General features: G+C 50.9%; 4 protein-coding genes across 7 annotated transcripts in view; 3 read left to right on the forward strand and 1 right to left on the reverse strand.

The window, feature by feature from the left end:
* The first annotated feature begins 4,911 nt into the window (after positions 1-4,911).
* htr1fb (5-hydroxytryptamine (serotonin) receptor 1Fb) lies at positions 4,912-6,036 on the forward strand. Its single transcript, XM_062528592.1, has one exon. It carries the CDS (start codon positions 4,912-4,914, stop codon positions 6,034-6,036), a length of 1,125 nt encoding a protein of 374 aa, XP_062384576.1.
* Positions 6,037-7,689: 1,653 nt separating this feature from the next.
* Positions 7,690-9,933, reverse strand: cldng (claudin g). Its single transcript, XM_062527257.1, has 3 exons — positions 9,838-9,933; positions 9,097-9,394; positions 7,690-8,428 (listed from the first exon to the last, which is right to left on the reverse strand). Exons 2-3 carry the CDS (start codon positions 9,223-9,225, stop codon positions 7,913-7,915), a joined length of 645 nt encoding a protein of 214 aa, XP_062383241.1. The 5' UTR covers positions 9,226-9,394; positions 9,838-9,933; the 3' UTR covers positions 7,690-7,912.
* A 522-nt stretch (positions 9,934-10,455) lies between these two features.
* On the forward strand, positions 10,456-21,248 carry znf654 (zinc finger protein 654). 2 transcript variants are annotated; one of them, XR_009936987.1, is made up of 10 exons: positions 10,456-10,597; positions 12,084-12,229; positions 12,956-13,037; positions 13,321-13,456; positions 13,810-14,012; positions 14,134-14,270; positions 14,566-14,707; positions 15,163-19,483; positions 19,793-20,084; positions 20,287-21,248. XR_009936987.1 is itself a non-coding variant. In XM_062527258.1 (9 exons), the coding sequence occupies exons 1-9, from the start codon at positions 10,472-10,474 to the stop codon at positions 19,801-19,803; spliced, it is 5,304 nt and encodes a 1,767-aa protein (XP_062383242.1). In that variant the 5' UTR covers positions 10,456-10,471; the 3' UTR covers positions 19,804-21,248. The 2 variants fall into 2 exon arrangements, 1 of the variants encoding a protein (XP_062383242.1); XM_062527258.1 differs by having other exon boundaries at positions 19,793-21,248.
* Positions 21,249-21,413: 165 nt separating this feature from the next.
* The window catches only part of arl13b (ADP-ribosylation factor-like 13b), a 10,315-nt gene continuing 6,728 nt past the window's right edge, over positions 21,414-25,000 (forward strand). Inside the window, exons 1-3 of one of the 3 annotated variants that reach the window (XM_062527952.1) lie at positions 21,415-21,525; positions 22,177-22,333; positions 24,988-25,000. The exon at positions 24,988-25,000 is cut by the window's right edge and continues 58 nt beyond it. In XM_062527952.1, coding sequence (XP_062383936.1) covers positions 22,275-22,333; positions 24,988-25,000 — 72 coding nt within the window. In that variant the 5' untranslated portion in view covers positions 21,415-21,525; positions 22,177-22,274. Of the gene's footprint in view, positions 22,334-24,987 lie in introns of all 3 variants that reach the window. The other 2 variants (XM_062527951.1, XM_062527953.1) reach the window with 2 other exon arrangements.

Here is a 25,000-nt window from a genome sequence, read left to right on the forward strand (position 1 = left end):
ATATTGTAGTTCAAAACAGTCCTGTGAGAAATTCATAGTAAAGTTAAAATTGATGGAGAAGGTCAGACTATTTCATTCAGAAAGACCGTTAGCTAGCTTATTAAAATACTGGTGTCCTAAACTTTTTGACCCTGCCTCTTAAAAGAATCGGAATCGAGAATCGGTAGGAACCGGAATCGAAACAACGAATCGGAATCGGAACCGGAATCGTTCAAATTCAAACGATACCCAACCCTAACAGTCCCACACTGTAACCGCTTAAAAAAAGGAATTTGTGCCTTCTGATTTGTAACTTCCATCAACATTTTAAATGAGGCTTGCTGAGGCTGTAGTAGTTGTTATGCAATGGCTCCATGGTGTTTCTGTTGCTGTTTATGATTATGTGTACAATATTGTGTGTGGGTGTGTGTGTGTGTGTGTGTATGGAGGGGGGGGGGGGGGGGTGTATGGCAATATGTCATATGGTTCATTTAATCTGGCCCCCTAATCACCTCCCAATGTAATTGGCCCATTCACTCCCAAGCTGGTGTGTGGTGAGCGTGCTGCTGGTGCGTAATGGCTGCTGTGCATCACGCAGGTGCGTGCTACACATTGGCGGTGGCTATAGTGAGGTTCCCCCAGCCCTGCGCTGTATGTAACATGCTGTTCACGTTAAGTCATGAGTGTGTGTTTGGTCTAAGAACTTGTGTGTGTGTGTGTGTGCGTGTGTGTGTGCATGATGAATCTCCTTTTGATGCAGTGATGAGTAACTGTCCTGGGCCACACACACACACACACACACACACACACACACACACACACACACACACACACACACAGCCACACACAGGTGCTGCACGAGCAGTGACTATGTGGACTGGTCATCTGTCCTGCAGGTTTCTCTTCTCACTCAGACTGTCAGAGGAATCTGCAGAAGGCCGAAAGAAGCAGGCAAGAGATACCATACTCTCACTGTATACGCACGAGACCAGAACTCTCACTGTATACACAGTTTACGCACATGACCATAGAACCCTCACTGTATACGCACACGATCATAGAGCTGTCACTGTATATGCACAAGACCATGCGCTCACTGTATATGCATATAATCATAGAACTCTCACTGTATACGCACGAGACCATAGAACTCTGTATACTGTATACGCACATGATCATAGAGCTGTCACTGTATACGCACACAAGTATCAAACTGGCTGTCATAATGCATATGACGGAGCTCTCAACATATGGCTATGTGTGTGTGTGTTTGTGTGTGTGTGTGTGTGTGACAGAGAGAGATTTGTGCAGAGACCCCATGATGCTGCCCTGACTCAGGTCTTTGGCAGCTTGTGGTGTGTGTTTACAGGGCCGTATGGTTCTCGTGTAGATTAGTGAAACTCACTGCCATGTCTGAGGGAGTGAAGTACCACCACAGTCTAGACTAAACGGATCAGACCCTGTCTGAAGCAAAGGCCATTGGAGGAGCAGAGCAGGGTCCACAGGTAATTAGAGGAGAAGATGAAAAGTACTGTCAGAGGTCTCAGAGCACGCACACACACACACACACACACACACACACACACACACACACACACGACTGTCTGAGGTCTAGCACAGCAGATACACACACATACTGTCTGAGGTGTCTCAATTTCAATTTCAATTTAATTTCACCTATAGCGCCAAAACATTGACCACATGTCTCAAGGCACTTTACAGAGAGAACATTCAGAAAGAGCCCATGAGTGACAGGGGCGAGGAGAAACTCCCTAGAATTGGGGATACATATAGGAAGAAACCTCAGACAGATTCACAACTCAAGGGCCCAACCCATCTGCCTAGGGTCAGTTACAATACATTAAGGTCATTTTTAGTGTCTCAAAGCAGTCTCTCTCTCTCTTACATGCACACACACACACACACACACACACACACACACACACACACACACACACACACACACACACACACACACACACACACACACACACACACACACACATACTCTCTGAAGTCTGACACTGAATACACACACAGACATATTTAGCTAGTCCACTGTTTGCGATTTTGGGCTCTAGCCTTTGCTGGTTCTAGCTCTGTAGTGCTTGGTCAACAAAAAATACTGTCTCCATGGCTTAGTTGATGTATTTTCAAAAACACCCTGCACATGTGGTCCATTTTTGCCGGAGTCACACAGACACTTCATTTCTGAGGTTTCTCACGACACACACACACACACACACACACACACACACACACACACACACACACACACACACACACACACACACACACACACACACACACATTTTAACTACTTTATTTATGTCCGCAATTCATAATAAATGTACAAAAGGACATAAATGTTACAGATGCAGAACATTGCTAAGGTATGATCCAATGTGAGCATGATGACAATTCAAACAGCTGATTTGATGGATACACACAACACCTTCTTCTCCATATATGGCGACTCCCAATAATGGAGGATATTGATCTGTAAGTTGTTTGTTGTAGGCAGTAAAATCCACAGGTTGGGGATCTTCTCCCGCCAGATGTTGCACAGGTGTCGGGTCATAGCCACGCCACTTTTGTTTGTAGATCCTACCGCTTGATAAGGCTTGTTTGTGCGCTGTTTTGAAACACATTGTGTTTACACACACACACACACACACACACACACACACACACACACACACACACACACACACACACACACACACACACACACACACACACACACTCCAGAAAATATATTTTAGTTTGTATATCTTTGCTGTGACAGTGGAGTACAAGAGATTTATCTAAACCTCTCTCTATCCCTCCATCTCTCTCTCTCTCTCTCTCTTTCTCTCTCTCTCTCTCTCTCTCTCTCTCTCTCTCTCTATCTCTCTCTCTCTATCCCCATCTTTATTTCCCCCGTCCCCTACTATCTGAGTCATCATGTGTAGGTATGTTATGCAACCTCACCAGCCAAGCTGACACAAATCCTGTGTTACTTGCGACGCAGGAATCTTGGTGTGATGGGTACTGCATGCGTGGTTTATGACGTGGAAATAACTGCCTGACTGCTGACTGTTGACTGATTGGGTTTGAGTTTCATTTCGCATGAGGGAGATTAGTCATAAGTTCACTGCCAAGTGCATTAGTGCGTTCCAGAATATTCTGCATGACAGGTACACCCGAATTCAGGATGTGACTGGACTGTGCATACACACACACACACACACACACACACACACACACTCTTTCCCATTCTGTGGAGATGTGCATCCAGAAGAAGAGCTCAATGGGAATTCAAAATACCAGCGTACAAGTACAGTGATCACATAGTGGATGAGTGAATGATTGTGGTCATCTTAGAAGATGTGTGTGTGTGTCTGTGTATTAAAGCTTTGGATGTGATGTGTGTGTATGCTCTATACAGCATAGGGATGTGTGTGTGTGTGTGTGTGTGTGTGTCTGTGTGTGTGTGTGTGTGTGTGTGTGTGTGTGTGTGTGTGTGTGTGTGTGTGTGTGTGTGTGTGTGTGTGTGTGTGTGTGTGTGTGTGTGTGTGTGTGTGTGTGTGTTCTCTGTACAACCTAGGGATGTGTGTGCTCCTATAGGATTGGGCATGTGCGTATCTCTCTCTCCATGACGTACATCATGCAACACTTACAGGTGACTGTTCCTGATCATCACCTAGCGCCCACCTTTCTCAGGGACTGCTATCTTTTTCACACACACACACACACACACACACACACACACACACACACGCCTCCCATGTCTCTCTTTCTCTCTCTCTCACACACACACACACTAACACACACTGTCTTTCTCAAATTCTAGCTCAGATAAACTGCACTGGTATAACTGATTTTCTCTCACACTGACATGCTATGCAATCACAAGCTGCGCTAATTTGGTAATGCGTAAACGCTTTCATGCGGATCAGAAAGGCAAGCAAAAACACAAGATCCAAATACGTCGGGAAGAGTCATTGACAAAGTTACACATCTACATGGCTCACATCATTTTACAGGTCCTTCCATTTATAACACTCAAAACTCAAGGATAAACCTATATCTCCACATTTGCATGCTCCCTATATATGATACACTATGAGACTGAGCAAAATCTGAAAACACTTCCTTTTTGTCAGCCCTTTTCTGATTATGAGCTGGTCAGAGCATGATGCTCAACATTTGACCATTTGACGTTATTTGTGTCCACAATGCAAAATAAATATGCATAAGGACAGATATTTGGCAGTTGCACCTGTTGCCGCTGGCAGTTATGCAATGTGTTTTGGCATCTCTGTGTGTGTGTGTGTGTGTGTGTGTGTGTGTGTGTGTGTGTGTGTGTGTGTGTGTGTGTGTGTGTGTGTGTGTGTCAGCAGGACAACATGTATGCATCTGAGTCACTGGAGGTTCTCTCCATATCAGCATCAGCTGCCACACGTACACACACACACACACACACACACACACACACACACACACACACACACACACAAACACACACACACGTGCTGTATAAATAAAGTTGACTTGACTTGACTCAGCTGTTGTCATTTTCCTCTCTCTGTCTCTCTGTCTGTCTCTCTGTCTCTCTCTCTCTCTCTCTCTCTCTCTCTCTCTCTCTCTCTCTCTCTCTCTCTCTCTCTCACTGTATCTGTCCCTGTCTTTCTCTCTCCCGCTCTCTTTCTCTGTTGATTGTTATATTACTGTAACATGACTGTTTTGACAGTGTTCCCAGTGCAAAAATAACAATACACTGACACACTGAAAACATGCAGAGTATATCCACCAACATACAGCTCACACACCACACACACACACTTATTTCTATTCTATTCTAAACTATTTCTTCTCTCTCTCCCTCCATCTCTCTCCACTCCTCCCTCACTCTCTCTCTCTGTACAGGTGAGTAATTCTCCCCTCCTGATGGATCCAGCCCCCAGCTCCCCAGAGCAGCTCCGCTCCTCTGACCCCCAGACGACCTTTGACCTCGGCAAGGTGCTGCTGGCCGTGGCGCTGTCCGTTCTGGCCGTGGCGTCGGCGGCGGTCAACGCGCTGGTCATCACGTCCATCCTGGCCACGCGCAAGCTGCGCAGCCCCGCCAACTTCCTGATCTGCTCGCTGGCGCTGACCGATCTGCTGGTGTCGGTGCTGGTGATGCCCGTCAGCATCGTGTCGCTGACCGCCGCCGACGGACGCTGGCGTCTGGGCGCCGCGCTGTGCCACCTGTGGCTGGGCCTGGACGTGGTCTGCTGCACCTGCTCCATCCTGCACCTGGCGGCCATCGCGCTCGACCGCTACCGCGCCATCACCGACGCCGTGGCGTACGCCCAGAAGCGCACCGCCCGCCACGCCCTGCTCACCGTTGCCGCCGTCTGGCTGCTCAGCGTGCTGGTGTCGCTGCCCCCGCTGGTGTGGAGGAAGCAGGACGACGCGGCGGACGAGGATGGCCCCACGATGTGCATCATCGAACACGACCACGTGGCCTTCACCGTCTACTCCACGTTCGGCGCGTTCTACGTGCCGCTGCTGCTCATCCTGGTGCTGTACTATCGGATCTACCGGGCCGCCCAGACCCTCCAGAACCGCCGCGGCAGCCGCCGGCCGTGCCTGACCGTGAGCAGCGCCGTCCTGCCCGGGGAGGGGTCCGGCTCGGGCGCGCTCAGTCCCGTCACCCTCAGCCCCACCGACCGCTCCTTCTCCGAGCTGTCCTACGAGGGTGACCGCACCTGCGTGGCTGCCGGTCCACGGCGCGCTCCTCCGCTGCGCCCCCCGTGTCGACCCTCTGGCGCCGCCCGTGAGCGCAGGGCCGCCCTCACCCTGGGGCTGATCCTGGGCGCCTTCGTGGTGTGCTGGCTGCCCTTCTTCCTGAAGGAGGTGATCGCCAACAGCTGCCCGTCGTGCCACACGCCCGCGGCGCTGGCCGACGGCCTCACCTGGCTGGGCTACCTGAACTCGCTCATCAACCCGCTCATCTACACCGTCTTCAACCAGGACTTCAAGAAGGCCTTCAAGAGGCTCCTGGCCATCCCATGCGCGCACCACAGGTGAGCTGTTGTTAGGTGAGCTGTAGGTGAGCCTTATAGGCTCAGGCGCTGTCTCAGCGGGGTGCCGTCTCTGTGGATAAAGGATCGTCTCGTTTCTATGGATGGACACCAGAGCTGCAGCGTTTATTTGAAGCCAGCGCTGTCTCGTTTCCATGGACACCTCAGAGCTGCCCCATTTATGTGAAGCCAGCATCGTCTCGTCGTGGACGCCTCAGAGCGGTAGTGCTTATGTGAAGTCGGCGCTGTTTCTATGGACACTTCAGTAAAGGGCTTGTTATGAATGACCGAGTCAACATCAATGGATAAACAATGACATGAAATTCAGATGCTTCTTATGGACAAGTTCATGGTCAACTGGAGAGCGTATATCACAGTCCCAGTCTCAGAGCTGATGAGATACCAGGGGCCTTACTGCCAACAGGAGGCTGGAGAAGCATCCCGTGTTATTCGGCATGACGGTTTCAGTGAGATCAAGCTGTCCACGTCCACATCATACCACAGATGTTTAGCTTTTAGGGTTGTTTACATACAGTCTCACATTATGCATAGGCCCACATGCACATATGTCACATTTACACTGACTTTAGAGTACACATAGAGAGGGACCCGCTTCAGAATGAATGTCCATGGAGGAAACATGTTTGTGTTTTTCTGATTACTTTGGGCTGTGCCATTGGTTCTGTGTGTGGACCCATGGGTGTGGGAAGGGCTGAGGGGACAAGAGAGATGAGAGCCTAATAGGGTGGATTCATGTTCTCTTACTGCCAGAGATTATTACTGTAAGACATTATTGTGCTGGTGCTTATTTAGGAAGCTTTCATGCATTTTATCAGTTATATTTGTGCTGACATCACGTACAGACTTTTTCTACGATGAACAGTGAATTACTTAAAAAGAGCCGTTTCAGGCCTGTCTACATGGACATGCACAAACACACACACAAAGATGGACTACATTTTTCCCTCTACCTCCTGTACATTATGGTCCTGTTGGTCTGCTATTGATGAAGTGTTCAAATGGTGCCAATAAATAAGTGCTTCAGTGAGAGCTTCATCTTTATCTTACAGTATTAATTTGCAGATCAAGTTGTGCATTGAGGAGACACTTCAGAGCAACACCATCCCCTGGTGGACGACAGCAGGACCTTCACCCCTACCATTCATGGATTATTAAATTAAATACAAGAGTAACACTTCTCTCAGCATAAACATTTTATTTCATAAGACGACCGTGGCTGTTTACTGATGTCGTGTTTCCTCAAAGGCTGGCCAGAGCCTAGAACTTCAGCTGCGGGAGACACAGGCCTTCATTTATACACATGTGAAGATATTGCAAATATCAGCACCCAAATTGATGGCAGTTAAGGCCAGAATTATTCATACATTACTAATAGTGATTATTTGATCAATGTTTTTTTTCTGGCTAGTTTTATTCATAGTAATGTATTCAGGCTTTGCTACCTCTCACCCTGAACTGTGAAAGTGCTGCTGTGCTACAGGAATTCTGAGCTCTTTCTACAGACTGCGGGTGTCTTTGCTATGTTTATACTTTGTTGCAAAAGACACATATTTACTTAGTAGCCTATATTATTGCACTTCTCAACTGTAGGGGGAAACCAAGAACAAATCCATTTTAGCGTTGCTTTAAGCATCAGATATTTCTTTAAACAAATGGTTTTATTAAACTCAAGTCACACAAATTCACATAAAGATAAAACAAAATAATAATAAAAAAAACACATCAACGTGAACATTAAAATATATATTAACATATTAAAATACTAAATAAACATCTAATTTTATCTAAGACGATGACAGTTCACTTATTACATGTAAAGAGAGTGCCAGTTCACTCTACATATGTTCCATCTAAAGGGTCTCTCAGACATAGGCCAAGCGGTCGGTCTGGACGGAGGACTGCGAGTTGAGTTTGTAGCGGCGTCCGCTCACCTGCGCGGCCCCGTACCTCTGCGGGCAGGAGGCGCAGACCAGGCCGCCACCGATGAGCAGCAGCGCCGCGGCGCCCCAGCAGAGGAAGAGTGCGGCGCCCAGCTCGCGCTTCTGCGACTGCACCACCAGGGGGCTGTAGAAGTCACGGATCACCCGGTGCGCCGACCAGCTGGGCGGGATCAGACACAGCAGCCCGCCGATTACGAGCAGCGCTCCGGCTGTCGTGGCGACCCGCGCTTTGCCGGAACCCTCGGCCAGGCAGGTGGTGCACCGTGCCCCGGCAAGGCTGGCCAGCAGGGCGACGGCGGACAGCAGGAGGCCGATGACCAGGATGGCGCGCGACGCCTGCAGCTCCTGAGGCAGCGCCAGCATGGAGTCGTAGACCTTGCACTGCATCTGGCCCGTGCTCTGCACCACACAGTTCATCCACAGGCCCTCCCACATGGTCTGCCAGCCAGACAGCGCAGGGTCAGAGAACAGTACAGGTGCATGCGCACACACACACACACACACACACACACACACACACAGCACAGTCAGTTACATTCACACAGCAGCACACACACCCAGCCACAGTACACAGACACACAGCCTACAAACAGGCACAGGTGGTCACATTCACACAGCACACACACACAGGAACCCAGCTGGCACACACACACAAGCAGCCAACACACAAGCATGCAGCTACCAAAAATCACACTGCAGTCACCACACAAACACACACACAGCCTACAAGCAGGCGCAGTAAGTTACATTCACACAGCCCACACACCCATAAGACCAGATACATGATCAGATGTTACAGTATTTGCCCTTCAGCAGAGGCGGACCTCCAAACACTAGATGAGAAGGTGAATGGTTTAGTGATGAAATGAAAGTTGCAGAGCAGGGTTAGTTTGCAGGTGGAGATGTGGAGTGCACACAGCTACAGTCAGATAGAGGCAGACAGACAGCTTGTAGGGTCGTAGTTGTAGCAGGCAGAGACAGCACTGTAGGATATTAGCAGGAAAAGCAGACAGACAGCTGTACTGTAGGGTAGTATAGCAGAGGCAGAAGCAGAGAGACAGCTGTAGGGTAGTAGAGGTATAGAAGCAGACGTAGCCTATACAGACCTGCGCTGTGACAATGTTGCTCCCGATGAACGCGGTGACGCGCCACAGGGGCAGAGCGCAGGACACGATGGCACCGATCCAGCCCACCAGTCCCAACACCACACCAAGCATCTGCAGGCCCGCAGACATGGCCTGGCACCAGACGGGCACAAAGCACGCAGCAGCACAGGGCACAGGGCACAGGGCACAGGCAACACTCACAAGCAGCAGCACAGGGCTCAACCACAGGACAAGAGCAGCAGTGTTGTGGGCACACCACAGGACAAGAATGTGAGAAGACTTCCACCAGGTATTACTCCTGTAAACCACATCCACAAGGGCTAAATAAGAAGTCCACGAACATGTTGTTACCACAAAGTAAAGACTTTTACAAAGACAAGACCTAGACCTAAACCTGTGAGTATTGGGTAACACAAATATAAAGAATCTAAACGTGTGGCTTAGACCTGACTAAATCTGTGGGTAAAAAAAAAATCTAAATTGCTGCATAGACCAGATATGATAGTAGGCCTACATCATAAAAGCACCCCCATAATTATATGGCAATGGCTACAGCAAGGACATGTAGCTGGTTTTACAAATAACTTGCAGGAAACTCGGTTAATAACCGGTTAGACATTTTTACCAGGATTAGACTTCATGTGACGAACAACGAGTTTATGTAGGCTACATTTACATTTAGGCTACATTTAGGTAAACGAAACGGACATGACAAGATTTTACTGAAGAGCTCTTCCCTACCTCCACACAAAGCGAATGGGTCCCGTCAGACTGAAAAGTTGGAAGGAACACGTGCTTAATTAAGACATCAAGCCGGAAATTGATGCCTGTTTTGCACCTGCATCAACATTTGAACTAGCGTTATAAGCCTACCGGCCAAACGAGGACGCAGAGAGCAAAGCAACATAATGCGTTCGCATCAACAAAAATGATTCTCATAATTTTAGATTAGATGTGATTAATTTCTACATTATTTTACCGTATCACTCTTTTTCTAAAGTTTGAATTCAGCTCTGTTAGATGGGTTTAATAGTCACAGCATATTATGGTTTTAAATTACCAGACATGACTGAAAAAACATTATGATTGCAATTATAGGGCAATTAACCCCTCTTGCGCTTTGGACAGAAAGGCCATTTAATTTTTGGAATAGTGTATTGTATACCAACATTCAAACCAATTACATGTGCTGAAAATATTCGCATGGCGTTTAGAGGTGTGGCTACTCGTTTAATAGTCCAATAGTAACTTGTTTGGGCCTGTCCATCAGTGGGACCTGTCGTGTGACGTTCCAATCAGGTTTTTGGGAAGGAGAGGCGAGGTCTACGGGGGAACATTGTGGTCGCTGTTGTACGCGCTAGGTAAGACAGCCAGTATGGCGGAAGAGGAGAGTGAAGTGGAGTTAGACAGGTTAAAAGAAGAATTAGAGAGTTTGCTGGTTGCCAGTGCGCGCGACGAACATGGACATATAAGCAAGTCCTACTGTGCAAAGTTCTGTAAGGTAGGATACGAACTTTTATCTCGTATCTTAAACAAAGTGGCCCCAGTTGTAGTTGTTCCCAAAGAGCTAGCTAAAAGAGCTATCTCATAGCTAACCAGACAATTCCCCTCCCCCAGTACTGTTAGTCAATGGAGCTCAGTGGCCTCTGCTTGAAACTACACCGTATACGGTCACTTGCAAACATGAACGAATTGCACAATGCTGTATGCTTGAGATGCATATTGTTTGGGTTAGGAAGGAGATGCCAGTAGATATTTGATATTTAGCTTGCTGGGGAACTAGTTAATCGCTAGCTGCTAATGATAGCTGCATTCCAAAACAGCTAGCAGGCCTTCTTGATGCTAACGGTCGGTATCTTGTTAGCTAGCTATTTACACGACAGTCGTGATAGAGAGGCCGTTAACTCTTGGTAGCAGACGACGTCCAGTTCCAAAGTTTCTTTGACTATGAACATCTTCCGTTGGCTGTAGACTAGTTCCTGTCCTGAGTTTGTTATGCATCATAGCACCTGCGGTAGCTAACGTTTACTAGCCAGATTTCAGAGGTGGTGTTGCTAGGCCTAGGCAAACATCTCGACATGAACTCTTAAACTTTCTGCGTCGCAGGCATCATGCCATAACGTTAGCCGAGATGCCCCTTCCCATTTCAGATTTGTTAATGCTTTTCCTGTTGTGATGACTGTGCCTTTCAGTCATGTGTACGTGTGACTGTTTTTCCCGACAGTATTCACGTAGTTGTATAAAACTGAGTTGTTTGGTTGACTTCCAGCAGTTACCATTTTGTAAATACAGCCATGTGGCATGATCCTAGTTTGGCACACGCCTTGTTGATTGGTCTTAGACACCTTCAGTTTAATGTTTTGACATAACCGTTTCTCTTTTACCATTGCCCATTGGCACATTATTAAAGGGTCACTTCACCGATTAGCAATAAGCTTTGTATCTTTAGAAAACCAGTCATGTTTTTGAATGGTCGTGCATCATTCCCTCAGTTTGCCTTGAGTTGGGAGAAATACGGAATTCAATGAAACCCATGAATAGGACTTCCTGCTTTCAATGATGTAAAATGATGATTGTTACATCATTGAAAGCAGGAAGTCCAACATTGAAATCTGTATTTCTCCCATCTCAAGGCAAGGAATGATGCACAACCATTCACAAACATGACTGGTTTTCTAAAGATACAAAGCTTAATGCTAATCGGTGAAGTGTCCCTTTAAGACTACATCATGAACACAGATGCCCTCCAAATAAATAAATGAATGTATACTCCAGCTCCAGAAAGCTACACATTATCTCTTTGGCACAGGCAGTCCAGCATGGTGCAGTAGGGTCGTTGTGACCGTTATCTACGTTGTTGGTTGTGGCCAGTATCAGCAGGCAGATACATTCTCAGCTCTTTGTAAAGCCCTCTCTCTTCTCTACCTCTCCCTGGGTCTCTCTCTCCAATCTCTCCCTGGCTCAACCTCTGACCCCTTGACCCCCAGCTTGTTGAGGAGCACACGGGACGATGGCAGGTGCCTCTCCCCCAGCTGCAGGTTCTCCGCTGGGCGCTCTGCTCCTTCGTGCGAGGAACCGCCTCCTTCCCTGCAGATTGCGAACACGTGCGCTACACCCTCAGTTCCCTGGCTCTGTACGTATCACCGCACTGTGTGTGTGTGTGTGTCTGTCTGTCTGTCTGTCTGTCTGTCTGTCTGTCTGTCTATGTGTGTGTCTCTCCATGTCCCCAGACTGCTCCACTTACTTGAGATATCTGTTCCCTCACACAGGAATTTTGTCAATCAGTTGATTATTACAATTGCTAGTCGATACTCTGTGCTGTAAGAAGGCAATTAAGTAATTGTGGATGAAATGACTGAAGGCTGAATAGGCTGACCAGTCCTATGTAAGGAAATACATCCAAAATGAGACCTGTTTCACAGTGACATCGAAGTTGTGCAATAAAAGTACAAGTACAATAAAAACATGTCTACTATGGATAACCATCTAAAGATGATAAACCCACTGCAAACAGCCAGCACAAGAAGTAATCTTAGCACCAGTACTATACTGGTACATAACAACTAGTCGACCATGTTCATGAAAAACTTGCTAGCTAGGGGGGGGGATCAAATTCAAATTCAAATTCAAATTCTTTTATTAGAGGATAACCCCTTGAGATGGAGCATCTCATTTTCGAGGGGGTCCTCAACATGCACCAAAAACACCCAACACACACACACGTACACACACACACAGACTGAAGCTCTTCATCGTTGCCAAACACCCCAACCCAACCCTTCCCTACCCAAGACAGAATTACATAAGATTCAAATCAGCAGTCGTGAATCATCTAAAACACTTTTTCTCTCTGTTTCAGGAGTGTGTTTGAGTTGCTGCTGTTCTTCGGGAAAGATGAGTTCCCTGAAGACCCTTTGAAAGGCATTCTGGACTCATTTCAGGTGAGTCTGTAGTTGCCATGGACCAGCACAGTCTGAGTCCGAGATTATGGTGGCATGGAATAAAGCATCCTTGTCATACAAACGCACACACGCGCTCACACACACACACAGTCACACACACACACACACACACGCACACACACACAAACACAGAAACTGCAGCCTCATTTCATGGCCTATGGGTTTGTGTCTTCAGTAGCTCATACTGATATCTCTTCCTCACTCTCTCTCCCTCTCCCTCTCTTTCCCTCTCTCTCCCCCGCCCCAACCCCCCATCCCCCAGGAGTGCCAGGCATGTCTGGTGCGGCATCAGAACGTCTACCTGCTGCAGCTGAGGCAGATCATCAGAGATGGTGGCCCTTGGGCTGGAGCAGTGCTGCAGGGCATTCTCAAGGGGGCGCCACAGGCAACAGAGGAGGGTAAGACTGTGTCTGTGCCTGTGCATGCATGTCTGCTCAGGGCAGTGTCTGTGTCTGTTGCAGTGAGCAGGAATATGTGTGTGTGTGTATTACAGATATCTGTGTTGTGATGGTATGTGTATGTGTATAATGTAGTTAGCTGCGTTGTGATGGTATGTGTGTATTGTAGTGAGCTGTATTGTGATGGTATGTGTGTATTGTAGTGAGCTGTTTTGTGATGGTATGTGTGTGTTGTAGTGAGCTGTGTTGTGATGGTATGTGTGAATTGTAGTGAGTTGTGTTGTGATGGTATGTGTCTATGTGTGTATGGCAGTGAGCTGAGTTGTAATGGTATGCGTATGTGTGTATTGCAGTGAGCAGGTTCCTTGGCTCGGAGGCTTGCGTGTTCCTGGAGCTGCGTGTGCGCTACCTGCTGGTGTGTGAGCGCGTGGATGAGGCCATGGCTCTGGCCAAAGCCTGCAGTCAGCACCCCACTGCCGGACGACACCTGTTCTTCCTGCAGGCCTACCTCACCTGCTTGTGGAAGGCCTCGTTCCACGACCGCCTGCACACACAGGTAAGGGGACACGTGTGTGTGTGTGTGTTTCCAGTCTGATGTCTGTGATTGATGCTTGATGATGTTGTCTCTGAAGGATGTTGTGGAGCTCATCTGTAACTCTTATGTGCGTGTTTGTCAGATGTCTGTGATTGACGGCAAGGATGCGGTGGAGATCATCTGTGGCTGTGAGGGGGAGGAGGACGATGAGCTGCTGCTGTCACTCAGCCGAGGCTTCCTGAGCCAGCAGCTACGCAGTGGAGACATGTTCAACCTGTGGTACGCACACACACACACACGCGCGCACTCACTGCAACAGATAGACACAGACACTGCCCTGAGCATACACGCATGCACAGGCACAGACACAGTCTTACCCTCCTCTGTGCCTGTTGCACTGGAGACATGTTTAATGTTTAACCTGTGGCATGTACACACACACACACACACACACACACACATATATGCACACACTGGATACATGTTCAACCTGTGGTACACATATACACACAAACACACGCACAGTTACAGATGATCACATACTCATAGTGTTGTCTGGCCTGCGTGTGTGCAGGGATCTGGTGTTCGTGTGGAGTAAGCTGCAGCTCCGAGCCAACCCATCTACTGAGGACTTCCTGCAGCAATGCCAGCAGCTCATCTTCACCACTACCAACATCCGCACCGTCTTCCCCTTCATCAAGATCATCCTGGCAGAGGTACGCACACACACACACACACACACACACACACACACACAATCCAAGATGGCATAGCTAGCTCATAGACGGCAGTATTTCTGTATTGACAAATAAGTTCAGAGTTTGTATTTTGTGAAAGTTTACTAGCCAATATCCTAGCCACCTACTTTGAGTGAGCATGTTAGCAAGCAACTACCTGCGTAACACGACCTTGTTTACAAACTCGTCATGCTAACTCGGCAGCAAGTTGCTTGAGTTGTTGCTGTCTCCTATAGCTAATGTGATCGTAGGTGTTATGGTCTCTACTAGCTAAAGAGGCACTTAAGATCATGTATGGTATTTGTCACTTTTATATTTGTGGATACGCTGTAGTTATAACTGTATAGTATGCCTTGACTGCTTTAACAGTGTGTGTGTGTGTGTGTGTGTGTGTGTGTGTGTGTGTGTGTGTTTGTGTGCGTGTGCGCGGACAGGTGGGGAAGTGTGGCCTGAGGTTCTGCGTGGAGCTTTGCGCGTGGGCACTGGAGTCGGACCTGCAGAGTGACCTGGTCACCAAGTCGCTGCTCTACAAGACCGTGGCCTTCCTGCTGCCGGCGGACCTGGAGGTGTGTCGCGTGTGCGCGCTGCTCGTGTTCTTCCTGGAGCGCACGGTGGAGTCCTACAAGACGGTGTCGCTGCTCTACACGCACCCCGACGTGGAGTACAGCGCCGACGCCAGCCCCGTGGGCAACCACGTGCGCTTCGAGGTGCTCCAGATCCTCAAGAAGGGGCTCTACTTCGACCCCGAGTTCTGGAACCTTCTGACGCTGCGCACCACCTGCGCCAGCCTGCTGAGCGACCCGCTGGCCAAAGCCGAGCTGACGGAGATCCTGGTCGAGGAGCCCTGGGCGCCCACCTGCTGCGTGCGCGAGCCGTGCGAGTGCCAACTCGACCCGCCGGACGCCAGCGACGCCGCCGCCCTGACGCCGCCGCCGCAGCCTGCCAGCGAGCAGAGGAGACCGGCGGTCACCGTGGCGGCAGAGAGACCCCGAGTCCCGGGGCGAGAGGCGCCCTGCAGGGCGCCGGGGGAAGGGAAGCGAAGGGGGAGGAAGCCGGGCAGCAAGCTAGTAGTGGACACCTCGTCGGAGCGGCGGCGCTCCTTCCGGCAGCTGGACATGGCGCAGCAGAACATGGCGCGGCAGGTGGGCAGCGGCACGCTGTCGCGGCAGCAGCGGGTGCTCTCGCGCCAGGGCGACCGGCGCGGCTGGAAGCGGCGGGGGAGGAAGCCCCGCTGGCTGCTGGAGGAGGAGGCGGCGGCGCAGGCGGAGAACAGCGCGCCGGGGGTGCGGGGCCGCCGGCCGGGCAGGAAGCCGGGTCGGAGGACGCAGACGCCCCCGGGGCAGATGAGGACGTACGAGCGGAACCGGAGCCTGGCGGCGCAGATCCAGGGGCTCGGCGACTGGCTGGACGCCGCTCCGCCACACGGGCAGAGCCAAATGCTGGTGCTCTCTCTGCCCGACAACGAGCTGGCGGACACGTGGACGACCGAATCCCCATCCTCACCTGTGCCCAGGTGCGTCCCGGAGCGCTGCGAGAAGGTCGGTCGAGCGGCGGAGGACTCGTCGCTCCGGCGACTCCTGCAGATGTTCTCGGAGAGCGGCGCCGAAGGGTCCTTTCAGACGCACAACCCGCTGGCCGCCGTCCGGCAGTTTCACAGCTACGCCAAAGCTCACCAGGAGCAGGGCGTGCAGCTGGACGCCGAGCCGGAGGCCGAGCCGACCCTCGAGCTCGCCGAGAGGCGCGAGACCCCGGCGGCCGCCTCCGAGCCTCAGGTGGTGGAGGTGGTGGAAGTGGAGGTGGCCACGTTCCCCTCCGCCGAGCCAGGGGACGCGTCTGCCTCCGCACCCTTAGATGGCGCTGAGAAGCTGAGCCAGACAGCCGCTACCGAAGAAATTAGACTGATAACTGAGCCAAAGGTCACTGCAGAGGATGATTTCGTCCTAGACGGCGTCCGAGACCACAAAGGTGACCGTAGCTATGGCAACAACCGCCTGGACAGGTGTGATGCTCTCAGGCATCCGGCCGGCCCTGTTGCTGCGGCAAATAGTGTGATGGCGGCTCAGATGGTTCCGGTCTCGATCTTCCATAAGTTAACCCCGCCCATCTGCGTGGTCGAGCCTCCAGCTATCAGAGAGTCCGAGGCGGCAGGCCAGGCAGTAGATCGGACACCAGACGGGACGCCACAGAGGCCGCAGCAGACACCGCTGGTCAGGACCCCTACGAAGTCCGAGCCGTCCCACACGAACACGCTGCAGGCCCCTGGACGCCCCTTTCCTCCTGCGCTGCAAGAGATGCCGCCCTGTGTCACTCCAGCGTCTACCCTGGCACCCTGTGCCACCCCAGCGTCTGCCCTGGTACCTGCCCCTGCCCCACAGCCTGAGTTGCCGCCACCACCACCACTGCAAAAGATGGCTCCGCAGCCTCCGCGCTCAGCGCCAGAGCCCTACCCCAGAGAGGCGGCTCCACTGACCAGTGGCCAGCTGACCGCCACAGCGACGGAGACTCCCGAGCTGAAGGCCTTCGCGTCTCCCGCCGCTCCGCAGCAACACACACCTGCTCAGGCGACGCCGGAGCAACACACACCTGCCGAGACGAACGTAGTGCAACACACACCGGCTCAGACAGCGCTGCCGAGTGCCGCGCCCGGGACCGTACCACCTGAAGCACCCGTGCCCGCCTCACCCTCCGTGCCCGAATCCCCCGTGCTCGTCCACTGCTGCCGTCTGTGTGATAAAGTCTTCAAGGGCGGCAACATCATGCGACACGCGTACTCCCATTACCGGGGTAATCAGCTGCTGTCCGCGGGCAAGTGCATGTTCTGCGAAGAGCCCCCTGCGGACCCGGACGAGGCCTACGAGCACTTCTCGCGCCACGTGGAACAGATTCGCTCGGAGCCTCAGCCCGTGCTGCCGAAGGCCCGCGAGAACGGCACCGCTCACGACCAGCGCCCCGCGCTCAGGACTCTGGCCCCCACCGGGGGTCCCCGGGGAAGGCCCCGTAAGAGGAAACACCACTGGTGGACGCGGACGTCCGTCATCCCCGCGGAGGAGGAGCCGCCCGAGGGAGCGGACGTCACGCAGCCCAACAGCAAACATCACCCGCCGCGGCCCAACGGGAAGTTCAGGTGGAAGAAGCGGCGCATGCAACAGGAGTCGGAGGACGGCTCTGTTCGGAGGGGACGGCGTCCGCTACGGCCGAGGGTGAAAGCTGGCGTTCGAGACGGACGAAGGGGAAGGAAGAGGGTGAAGGGCGACGAAGGCCCCGCCTCCTCTGAGAGCCTGGGGAACATCACAGGCGAGGGGGGCGTGGCCTCACAGCCGCCACCAGGAGAACAGCCTGTTACAGCCAAACCAACCAAACCAATCAAACCAATCAAACAAACAGACAAACATGCAAACAAGCAAACTAACAAGCAAACTAACAAGCAAATCAACAAACAACTGGACAAACAAACCAACAAACAACCAAACAAAGTCAAACGTAAAAAAGCACAGAAGCCCCTGGAGAAGGCCGGGCCCCCAACGGTTCAGAGCAGCCAGACGGAGGGGGCTGTGCAGGAGGCCGGGCCGGTGAAGCCCAGCGAGAGCTCGGGCCCGGTACCGGGGCATACGAGCGATCCGCTGTGCCAGCCAGACCTGGTGGCGTGCCCGGTGGAGTGGTGCCAGCTGCATCTACGGAGCCGCGGGTCGACGGTGCTGGGCCACCTGCTTCAGGACCACCCGGCCGAGAGCGCGGCGTTCCGCTCGGCCTTCGAGACCGCGGACGGCCGCTGCACGTACTGCTCGCGCCGCTTCAACTCCTTCCAGCACTTCCACGACCACGTGGGGCGCCACTGCCACGCCAGCCTGCGCCACCCTTGCCCCCACCAGGGCTGCCCGGAGGCCTTCCAGCGCCTGGGGGACATGCGCGAGCACGTGAAGGAGAGGCACATGCACGCGCTGCGCATGCAGTGCTGCTTCGCCGGCTGCACGCACACCGCACACACCAGCATGGAGCTGCACCGGCACGAGCGGAAGCACTACGTCCAGACCCCGCGCCAGCGACGTCCCCGGGTCATGCCGCAGAACGGGGAGGTACGGGTCACCGCAAAAAGCATGCCGCCTCCTCTCTCGGCTACTGCCGTGCCACTTGCTGTATCGGGTAGTGCCGTGCTGCCCCCTGTCCAGGGCAATGCCAGGCCACCTCTTCTCCCGAGCGCCGGGGCACCCCCACAAGATCAGGTGCCAGCTGCGGCAGATTTGGAGCGGAAGACGGTTTCCCTCAACCCAGTGGGAACGGACAGCATGAACTCTGGCGGGGAGAATAAGGGGAGCGTGGCATCTCTGGTGCCCGGCAGTCCTCAGGGCCTAGTGAACGGGCACAGCAGTAAGGCGGCGGATTCGAGTCCGGGTGCAGGCGCAGTCGCCGGGCCGAAGGCAGAGCCGGAGGTTCCGCTGGCGTCGCCGTATGGCAGCGTGGGCCACAAGCCCTTTGTGCGCCCGCTGCCCTGCGCTTACCTGGACGAGAGGTACACCAGCATGCCCAAGCGGCGGAAGGACGCGCCGGTGACAATCGTGCGGCCGGTGGCGGCGGCGGTGGCGGAGGCGGCGGCCGTGGTGGAGGCGGTTGCGAGCGGCGGCGCCAGCGGTGTCAGTGCAGCTCCGCCTCAGAGGCAGCGCTGCTCTCGGTGCTTCATCTCATTGGCCAGCGCCGACGAGCTGCAAGAGCACCTCAAGAAGTGCTCCGCCCTCTTTGGCTTCGACTCAGACGAGGAAGGTGAGTGCTGTACCTGCTAGTGAGAAGTAAGAAGTGCTGTACCTGAGAAATGGGGCTCTTCTCAACCCTCTCTCCTCGGTCCTCAATCCTCCGGCTTGTTCCCACTGATCTATAAAGAACACTGGATAGACTATCCCATTGTTGCTGCCCCATCATTCTTTATAGATCAGTGGGAACGTGCAGGGGGATCGAGGACCGAGGAGAGACGTTTAGAAGAGCCTATACTGTTGTACCTGCTGATCTCCTGTTGTACCAGCTGATCTCCTGTTGTACCAGCTGACTCGTGTTCTGGTGATCTGATTTGAACAGGTGGCTGGTGAAGGGGAAACAAGGGAAGCTGTGAGATACCCGTGAAACCTGGAGGAGACGCCTGAGAGTCTCTCTGGGAGCCCTCCATGGGACCTCCGGGAGAGATGAACCCTAACCCTCCCTCTGGGAGTCGCCTGGGAGAGATTATGCCCTGATTCTGATTCAGGGGTGGGGAGCAGAGATTCTAGCTGACACTGAATGACTCCAGGTCTTATGACTCCAACCTCATATCGCCAGACTGAATTATGGATATGTATGGAAGGACTTGCCTCTCTCACAGAGTGACTGCTAGGTAGCATTCATCATTGTTGCTAATCACTACACCTATTTTACTGATTTTTTTTTAATATATCAAATGGAAGTGTCTGGCCAAAGTACTTCAAGTTCAGACTGGACACACATGAACATACATACAACCCTGGGTAGTTCAGGGTAGATCAGCTTAACATTTGTCCCTACAGTACATCAGAATTTTTTTTTTTTTTTTTTTTTAGTGGCCAGCCTCTCGTACCAAATGTACCATAGCCAGAGCCCTTGTCCCTGTACTTGGAGGAAAGGCTCTAATGACCGCTCTGGGTAGAGTCTTCCTGGACCTTAGTGCCCGCTCCTGGTGCAGTCGTCCATGATGCCTTGAAACATGATTGTGAGAAGGGAGCCGTAATAAACTCTTGAGTCCTCCCTGGCGGTGGCCCTGGATGCCTGGACCCAGCGCCGTCTGAGCTGGAAGAGCTCCATAGAGGAGACATTTGCACTGATGTTTTTCGGTTTTTGTCTTTTTACTGTTTTGTTTTTAATAACACTCATCCTATAGTCTGACCCCCCATACACACACACACACACACACACACACACACTCTGTACAGACACACATACACACACACACACACACACACACACACTCACTCACCTACTCTGAGTCTACCCCCAGACACCTACAACCACTTCTTCACTTCATTATTAATTTGTGAATGTCTGCACATCCCAAGTACCCACCCACAAGTTGTTTTACTCATCAATTTTATTATCAAATGATCAGAATGGTCATTATTTCAGTTTGAGTCACAGTTCTCTGGTGCTCATGTCTTTAAAGTTCTGACTGTGAGTGTGTGGTGGGGAATGGGGCAGGGTCATGGACTCCGCATCAGAAGCAGGTGCACAGGTTTTTAGCAACACTCTTGAAAAGGACTAGCCTTCAGCTGTGTGCCATTTTCTTTGTACAGTCTCTGAAGATGGTGGTCAGCGACTAGCCTTGTTGTATAGGTCCTTTGTAAAGGAAATTAAGTTTAAAAAGAGCTGTAAAGATGTTTGATCCGATAATAACAGCTTTATTTAATTTATTCATATTCTTTTTTTATTCTTAACTATGTAAAATAAATGGAGAGTTTGTATGGCGTATGATTGGAGGGGAGGGTTTATATAAGACATTTTTGTCAAAATAATAAAGCTCATATTTGGAAATATACACTGCGAGCTCAATTCTTTGTGTCTGGAAAGATGCTTTTTTGGACTCCAACCATTGACGTCGCCCTCGCAGAGCTTCTTTGGAACGGAACTACGGCGGAACCTGAGTCTGCGCACAGCCAACCTGGACGCAGCCATAGCAGCCAGTCTCCATGGCGTAAACAAATAAGTACAACGTTAGCCAGCTGATCCAAATGGGATTTTTTGTAAACGAACGTTGTTGGCTAACTTCTCAGAAATGACAGCTTTTAATACTTTTGGACAACAGCAGCGTAAGATGATGAATTCTAAGAAAAGTCTTTGTTCGTGTTCAGTGAAGTCTTAGAAAGCATGTTTTAGTGAGCAGGCTAACTTATCTGGTTTTATCCTAGCCAAGAAGATCTAACGTTAAACACTATTAGCTAACAGTTATTTTGGCAAACGTTCCCTGTCGTTATTTGTCGAAATCGGAAACAATTACCGATTCTTCATTATTATTGAAGCCGGTGGGTTTGTTAGGCTGGCTCAGTTAATAGTTGTAGCCGAGCAAACGTTATTCGTGGATGAACTGGTACGTTACCGTTACCTTCGGCTAGCTATGCGATGCAAATTAGCTAACGGTAGCTCAGTGTGTTAGCTACGTGAATGTTAACGCTACAGTTGGTTTTGACAACTCCGTTGAAACGGGGATGGTGTGGAAAGGCAAGGTCCGCACTTACCTAGCTAGAATACTGTATTAACCAACCATAAAATTGTTCATTTTTTACATAGCCCGGCCTTTATTCAAGCCTCCGCTAGAAAGTTACACATATTTCACTAGCTTCTAGTCCCCCTCGCTGAGTTTAGGATGAGGCCGTAATCAGTGGCTAGGGTCTACTCTAACGATACCAGCAAGCAGGTCCAAGACTCCACTGATTGTGCACGGTTGCAATGGCTTTATGCAGCTGAAGGGTGAGCTGAACTGTGGTTGGAAAGTGCGGTGGCGAGAGTGCGTCTCACTGTCGCTGCGTGAGAAGGTCCTTGTTCCACAGGTGGAACTGACATGTTCGCTCTGATGGCGAACTGCTGCAACTGGTTGAAACGTTGGCGCGAGCCTGCCAGGTGAGTGAGTTTGTGTATTTGTGTGTGTGGACTTGATTAATAAAGTATCTATCCATCTATCTATCTACACCATGATGTAGATTTTGCGATAATATCATATCGAAATTTGTGTCGGGCATGCTCACCCTGCCTGGTGAGGTCATCCGCTGGCTCGACGATTAGGGACTCTCCGTTAAGTCAGTGTTATAGGTGTGATGTTACATCATCCCCTGCACTGTTTTATGGCCAGTAGACTAGTTTGACTACAGGCTACAGTCTGATACTTGGATATGTAAGAGATATATATACTAGGTGCACGGGGGTCCCATGTCTGTTATTAGGCAGCCTATCTGTCCGATGCGGTCACATCCTCTGGTACCGACCCTCCACCCTTTGGCCAGGTGGAGGGTTGGTACCAGAGGATGTGAGAGGCTGTCTGTCACATCCTCTCTCTGATACTGACCCGGCCTCCAGTCTTGACCCGGTTCCATCACATCCTCTTGGACCGACCCTCCACCCTAGGCCCGGTGCTGTCACATCTTACCCATAACTAAATGGCAAAAGGCCTGCATACGTTTTTACATACTTTCCTCCAATGTGCCTTACATATTTGGGATAAAACTCTCAGTTTCCCCATTGTGGTGGTGTTTGGCTGCACTCTGGGGTGGTATGTTGTGGTGCGGTTGGTGTTGTTTGGCTGCACTGTGGGGTGGTATGTTGTGTAGCTTGTGTTTGGCTGGGTGGTGTTTCTGATCTTGTGTCAGTTCTGTTAGCTGTGGTTGTTGGTATAATGTGTGTATGACTACATTAGCTGTTTGTTAGTATGTGTGGGTCTCTTGGCTTTGGTGTGTGGTTCTGTTAGCAGTGAGTCGTGTGGTATGTTAGATATAGAGATGGTAGTGTGTGTGTGTGTGTGTGTGTGTGTGTGTGTGTGTGTGTGTGTGTGCGTGTGTGTGTGCGTGTGTGCGTGTGTGTGTGTGTGTGTGTGTGTGTGTGTGTGTGTGTTATATTTCCGGTAGCTGTGTGTTGGGTTGTGTGTTTGGTATTGTGTGGCTCTGCTGTTAGCTGTAGTGTTGGGATTTTGGTATTGTGTGTGTGTGTGTGTGTGTGTGTGTGTGTGTGGTGTTGGTGTTGCATATGCCGTGGCATTGAGCAGATGCGGCAGACATCCCAGAGATCTGAGCATTGTGTGTGTCTCTCTTGAGTGTGTGTGTATGTGTCTGTGTCTGATCGGCTCAGGTGAAAATCCCCAGCTAATCTCAACAGATGGGCATGTCCAGGGCTGTATGTGTGTGTTTATATGTGTGTGTGTGTGTTCAGGGGGGTGAGGGGTGGGCAGAGGGGTAGAGGCGGCAGGGACAGCCAAGGAGTGAGGCAGTGTGTGAGGGTTTGCTGGTTCGGTCCGGTGCCTCGATGAAGGCCTCGTGGCTGCAGAGGACTGTGTCGTGGATTGTGCGATTGATGTCCTTTCGGCGGAAGCGCTGCAGTTAAGTATCTAAGCTTACGCGGAAGGTTATGTGTGTGTGTTATTTTGGAGTTAATGCTCATGGGTGGGCTTGAGTGTGTGTGTGTGTGTGTGTATGTTGACCTCTTGAAAAGCGGATCTGTTTGGTTGTCCTGGTGCGTCGCCAGGGGAGCAGTACTAGCCTAGTTCTTGGACATGTAGACAAGGAGAACTAATCTTAGAGGATCGGAGTGGTGCTCTTGTCAGTGTTGTGTTAGCGACACAACAGAAATCTGTCATGTCATGATACAGTGTTTACGTGGGGTAGGTGTTATAGGTGTGTGTGTGTGTGTGTGTGTGTGTATGTTAGTCTGCTAGCACTCATAGAGTGATTGTTTACTGGTGGACAAACTGTGTGTTGTTCTGTTAACTAAGCTCATTTAGGTTGTGTTTGCGTGTAGATTGTGATGATTGTAGCTTGTGGTGGTGTAGCCTATAGCTTTTATATGTTAGCCTGTTGTTCCGGATGGTCTGTAGCTTGTGATGACAGTAGTTTGACTTTGTAGTGTGTGTGTAGCTTGAGATGGCTGTAACTTGTAGTGTGTGTGTGTATGTTGTGATGACTGTAGCTTGTGGTGGTGTTATATGTTAGTTAGCCTGTTGCTCCTGATGGTCTGTAGCTTGTGATGTGTGATCTTGTGATGAGTAGCTTGTAGTGTGTGTGTTGTGATGACTGTAGTTTGTAGTGTGTGTGTGTGTGTGTGTGTGTGTGTGTGTGTGTGTGTGTGTGTGTGTGTGTGTGGGGATGGGGTGTGAGGGTGATTGCTCATGCTAGGTGGTGGGGACAGACATGGGCAGCTTGGTTATCTCAGGAGTGTTCCTGGGCATCAGCCAAGCCAAGTCCAGCGCGTGCACACACACACACACACACACACACACACACACACACACACACACACACACACACACACACACACACACACACACACACACACACACACACACACACACACACACACACACACACACACACACACACACACACACACACACACACACACACACACACACACACACACACACACACACACACACACACACACACACAGCTGTATAGTGACCAGAGCTGCTGCTCACTCAAATGCTACCAGCCAGACCAGAGAGAGAGAGAGAGAGAAATAAAGAGAGAATAAAGAAATTAAGGTGTGTGTGTGCGTGTTTGTGTCTGCAGAAAAGTGACATTG

This window comes from Sardina pilchardus, chromosome 23, assembly GCF_963854185.1.
Source record: "Sardina pilchardus chromosome 23, fSarPil1.1, whole genome shotgun sequence".
Classification (NCBI taxonomy): Eukaryota; Metazoa; Chordata; class Actinopteri; order Clupeiformes; family Clupeidae; genus Sardina; species Sardina pilchardus.

Excerpts from the sequence above, each read along its gene's own strand:
- htr1fb (XM_062528592.1), top strand. The coding sequence starts at position 4,912 with ATGGATCCAGCCCCCAGCTCCCCAGAGCAGCTCCGCTCCTCTGACCCC.
- cldng (XM_062527257.1), bottom strand. The coding sequence starts at position 9,225 with ATGTCTGCGGGCCTGCAGATGCTTGGTGTGGTGTTGGGACTGGTGGGC. Across the intron at positions 8,429-9,096 it reads GCAACATTGTCACAGCGCAG|ACCATGTGGGAGGGCCTGTG; the intron begins GTCTGTATAGGC and ends TCTGGCTGGCAG.
- znf654 (XM_062527258.1), top strand. The coding sequence starts at position 10,472 with ATGGCGGAAGAGGAGAGTGAAGTGGAGTTAGACAGGTTAAAAGAAGAA. Across the intron at positions 13,457-13,809 it reads GCCACAGGCAACAGAGGAGG|TGAGCAGGTTCCTTGGCTCG; the intron begins GTAAGACTGTGT and ends TGTGTATTGCAG. Across the intron at positions 14,708-15,162 it reads TCAAGATCATCCTGGCAGAG|GTGGGGAAGTGTGGCCTGAG; the intron begins GTACGCACACAC and ends GTGCGCGGACAG.